At 51.7% G+C, this 4,700-nt stretch overlaps 1 protein-coding gene across 1 annotated transcript in view; it reads right to left on the bottom strand.

Moving 5' to 3' along the window:
- The window catches only part of ENDOV (endonuclease V), a 15,831-nt gene extending 15,624 nt beyond the window's left edge, over nucleotides 1–207 (bottom strand). Inside the window, 1 exon segment of the mRNA XM_008589676.1 lies at nucleotides 133–207. Within this exon segment, the coding sequence (XP_008587898.1) occupies nucleotides 133–188 (56 nt within the window). The 5' untranslated portion in view covers nucleotides 189–207.
- Nucleotides 208–4,700: the final 4,493 nt, after the last annotated feature.

Here is a 4,700-nt window from a genome sequence, read left to right as displayed (position 1 = left end):
CGCGCCGCGGCGACCACACTCCCGAAGGCCTGTGCGCCCCGCCCCCACGGCCGGGCGGTTACGAGGTCGGTGGGTCCGCGGAGAGCCACGGGGCCACAGCCGCCGGCTCCTGCGCGTCCCCGGCTCCATTACCGTTTCCAGAGCGACAGGGTTTCCTTCGGCGGTCGTCCGGCGGCCTCCAGGGCCATGGCGCGACCCCGGCGCCTTTCAAACGTCACTTCCGGGGGCGCCTCGCGCAGGCGCCGCCCGCCCCCCGTTGCTATGGCAATGGCGCGTCGGGCCCTGAGGCTCTGAGCGATGGTCTGTGTATTTCAGTTCCCCGGGGCGCTTAGCGGGGCGGACTGACCGGGTTCACCAGGGCTGGGTCTTGCTGGGCAGAAAGCCTCACCCACCGAAGGAAGCACGGCCATTGGAACGTGCATTCTTACTGCCTGCTCCCACTCACTGACGATGTATCCAGTGCTCTCTTCGTGCCAGGCGTGTGCTAGAGGCTGGGGTTCCAGCTTCCTCACGGTTCTTTGTGTCTCATCGGGGACAGGAAGACGTGTGAATATGTAATGCAGTTATGATATGTGCTGTGAGTGAAAATCAGAAAGGCAGAGAGACAGCTTTGAACTGGTCACTGGAAGAGACCTCTTCGAGGAGGAGCGAGCATGCCAGGCCAAGGGGACAGCACGTGCGAAGGTCCTGGGGTAGGAAAAGTGGACCATGAGTCTGAGGTGCAGACATTTAACCTGTGGCTTATGTTCTGATAGGGGAATTCAGGAAAGTATATAAGTAAGTAATATGGTCTAAATATAGATTTCAAGAGGAAAGTGCAGAAGAGTAGGTTAGACTTTATAGTTTGAGGTTCAGGAAAGGCTTCGTACAACTGTCAGGGTCATGAAAGCTGGGTAAGTCACCGGCTGGGAGGTGAGTACCACTTCTTGAGCACCCGCTGCACACCAGGCACTGTGCTGCTATTTACCTACACCATACAGCACCGAGAGGTATTTTATAGATAAGGAAACAGACTTAAGGAAGTCAAGTGACTTGCGCAAGGTCACAGAGCTGGCAAATGGGAGAGCCAGGTCTCCCACGCACGACTGTCTGGGTTGTACTGTGTGGCAGCATTGTTGTGTTACAGAGCAGTCAGGACGAAGGGGCCTCGTGGAGATGGGGCAAAAGTAGTGATTTCTGAGGAAGTAGCTGTCCTCCGAGTTGAGGTTCTGTTGAGCTTCACAATACAGGTATTGGGGATCAGGAAGGAAAACAGTGGAAGGCAGAACACTCTTAGTAAGTCTAGGTATGAAGGGAAGGACAGCAAGGTGGGAGGTGTTTTGTAGGCTGTGGAATGCCTGAGCAGGGGCAGCCTTGGGCTGCTGCACATGCTCCGCCCAGGGCCCTTCCCCCCAGTTTCACTCTGCTCTTGCCCCAGAGAGCTCTCTGAAGTATCCCTACTTCCTCATAAGGAAGCAGTGTCTGCTCTGCCCAGGATACCCTGCAGAGAGGGCAATGAGGTGTGACTTTTGAGAGTATTTCGTCTCTTGGGAAAATGCACTTTCCTGGCGCCTATTTTTCCAGCTGGAGATGGAAATGATACTGCTTGAGTACAGGCCTCGTTAACAAATGTGAAGGGATTGGAGAAATGCAGAATGCAATATAAATGCTAACTGTGGCTTGGATTCAGCTCGAGGCCTCGGGTTTTCTTCTCCCACCTTCCTGTGGAGTACTCTCTCCCTGTCCATTTGCTATAGGTACCTTACACGTAGTGCTTACGTGTAAGCTAGCACGTCGCTAGCACGTTCCTAGGGAAAATGCAAAGGGAAAAAAATCTCCTGAAGTGGCATTTGTGCCACTCAAATGTATGTGGGCTGCTGGAACGCTTACTATTTCTCTCTCACTACCTTTATTTCCTGTTATTGGGAACTCTTCTCCATCCCACAGACTTATTGACAAAGAGTTAGTTAGCTCTCAGCCTTACTCATTGTTGGCTGGAGCTCTGCTACTTCCAGTGAAGTCATTTTGGGCCAGGCATGGAGGACCCCACTCTGCTGCTGAGGCGTGAGCTTTTACGTCTGAGATTGGCCATGGGAATGGTGCTAAACTCCATCATGGATGAGAGTCCTGCTGCCATTTTGTCCAGAGCAAAAGTTGATTATCTCACTTTCTAAACCATCGTGTTTGTTTTCTGTCCTGAACCCGCTGCTCCATGGACACTGTGAGGAAAGTGGAGTTGATTTGGTCAGGCCCTCTCGCCTCATATCTGGCTGGGTATGATTCAGCTCATCCGTTGTAAACAAGTTATGTAAGAGTAGAGTTAGTGCACGTGTGTGCCCGTGTACCCCTTGGCTCGTTGCTGCTATTGTGTACTTTTCGGTATGGAAGGCAGGGGCCCTGAACCGCTGGTCGTTGGAGCTCGTGTCTGAAGAATAAAGTACGTCCACTTTGCTGGCAGCTGCTGAGTTTTCCTTTTGACTACCTGACTCAGGACCTGCACAGGCGGGGGCAATGGGGTCTGTGATCCAGCCCACCATTGGCATAGTTGTCGGCAGGATTCCAAGCAGGTAAAAGAGCCAATAGCCCCTCGGGGGTGGGAGGAAATGTGGCTACCCTCGAGTATGTGGTACCTGGCAACCTCTTTCCTGTTGGCCGGGGTCTGGCTATTGCTCACTGTACTACGAGTCAACATAGACCAGGCACTCCACGAAGTGGCGCAGCTTCGAGATTTGCAGCAGAAAGCAGACTTGTTGGAAGCATGGGTACTTGTTCCGGAGGCTGCAGTACAGCAACACATCACTCCTGCTTCCAACACTGGAGACGATGATGAAGCCAATGGTGAGTTGGGGGAGATTGTGCGTCCTCTGGCACGACCTGTTGTGCATCAGAAACTGAAGCATGAACAGCCCATAGGACAAGGTGGGCAACCAGTAGATAATCCACAAGTGACCCAATTCACAGCTTATGTCCCCTACGGTCACGCTGAGTTAGTGGACTTAGAGAAACAGTTTCCCCAGAAACAGGGCGAACCCCTAGCTGCGTGGCTTTTGCGACTGTGGGACCTAGGGGTGGACAGTGTGATGTGCTCTGGTGAGGAGATGGAAAAGTTGGCTTCCATGGCCACGCACTTGTCCCCGTGGCAGTGGCTACAGAACAGCCGTGGATACACAACCACTCCTTGATGGAATGGGTGGATGCAGCCATCCAGACCATGTGGACAAATGCCAGAGAACTGCCCGAAGCTGTGAGTAGGTGGCAAACCTATGCTGAGCTGGTTCAAGTAATTTGGGAGCTGGGGATGCAACAGTCCGTGTTTAATGTGAACACCTGTGGCCCAGATGATGAATGTTTTACCAGCAACATGAGAGGCGTAGAGCTGCAAAATGCTCCGTCGACATCCTTTGGGTCACTAATGGCCATACTGGCCCCATATGTTGGTCATCCGATACATGAAGTAATGACCATGATGGCCAGTCTGGGTGAAGCAGAGGGGAGGAGATAAGCAGAGGGGGTCCGAGAGGTGGTGAAGACTCAATCCCCAAGAAATTCTCGGGATTTTACCCTGAAGGGACCTAGCAAGACCAGCCATATGCAGATGTGGTTTGACTCGCTTATGGCAGGAGTTGACAGGGAAAAAATTGACAGGCAACCAAATGCGCTCTTGTTTGCCTTGTGGCAATAATTGTGCCCTGAACAGCGTTTTGCTAAACATCCAGAAACAGGTGGCAAGTTACACCCAGTGAATTTAAAAGATTTTTTGGTTACTTCTGTGGAAGCAGATGGACTGTTCTCTTTTGGCTAGGGACCAGGCCAAGGTGCTCGTCTTTTGGGGGCAGACGAGGACCGGAGGCCTCGTGTTGAACTGATAATACGTCGGTCTGAGACAAATGTGCAGTGTGTGTTAACGTTGGTGGACACCAGCGCAGATTGTAGCCTGATACATGGCAACCCAGATAAGTTTCCAGAATGCTGATGGCTCTAGGAGACATTTTATTATAGTTAAAGCTGTGTCTTTGCCGCTGAGCATTGAAAGATTGCCCCCTCGTGTGCACACTGTGTATATAGCTCCTGTATCCGAATACATCTTGAGTACAGATGTACTTTATCGGTTACACCTGCAAACAATGGTTGGAGAATTCCAGCTGCGTATATGGACAGTAAAGCCTGTGCTGTGGGGACACGTCAAGCATGATCCACAGGTGTTACCCGAGCCAAGGCGTGTGGTCAGTGTGAAACAGCATCACTTGCCGGGAGGACGTGTGGAGATAGGTGCCACTATATTGGAGCTAGAAAAGGTCAGCATCATTCGTCCCACACACAGTCCCTTTAACACCCTGGTATGGCTAGTGAAAAAACCTGATGGCACCTGGACAGTAACTGTGGACTATGGGGAACTGAACAAAGTAGTGCCTCCTTTGCACGCAGCTGTGCCTTCAGTTCACGACTTGACAGATCAGCTGATGACTCAGCTAGGAACATATCATTATATAGTGGACATTGCAAATACTTTTTTCTCTATCCTAACCTCAGTTGATAGCCAAGATCAATTTGTCTTCACCTGGGAGGGAAGGCACTGGACTTTCCAGGTGTTGCCCCAAGGCTACCTGAATAGCCCACCCATCTGTCATGGTTTAGTGGCTGGGGACCTAGCCAGGTGGACTAGGCCCAGCATGGTTACAATGTTTCATCACATAGATGATGTCTTACTAACCTCTGATTCT

The sequence above is a fragment of the Galeopterus variegatus genome, unplaced genomic scaffold (assembly GCF_000696425.1).
Source record: "Galeopterus variegatus unplaced genomic scaffold, G_variegatus-3.0.2 Scaffold5588, whole genome shotgun sequence".
NCBI lineage: Eukaryota > Metazoa > Chordata > Mammalia > Dermoptera > Cynocephalidae > Galeopterus > Galeopterus variegatus.
Note: the sequence above shows the minus strand (reverse complement) of the source record. Positions and strands in the feature narration are given on the sequence as shown.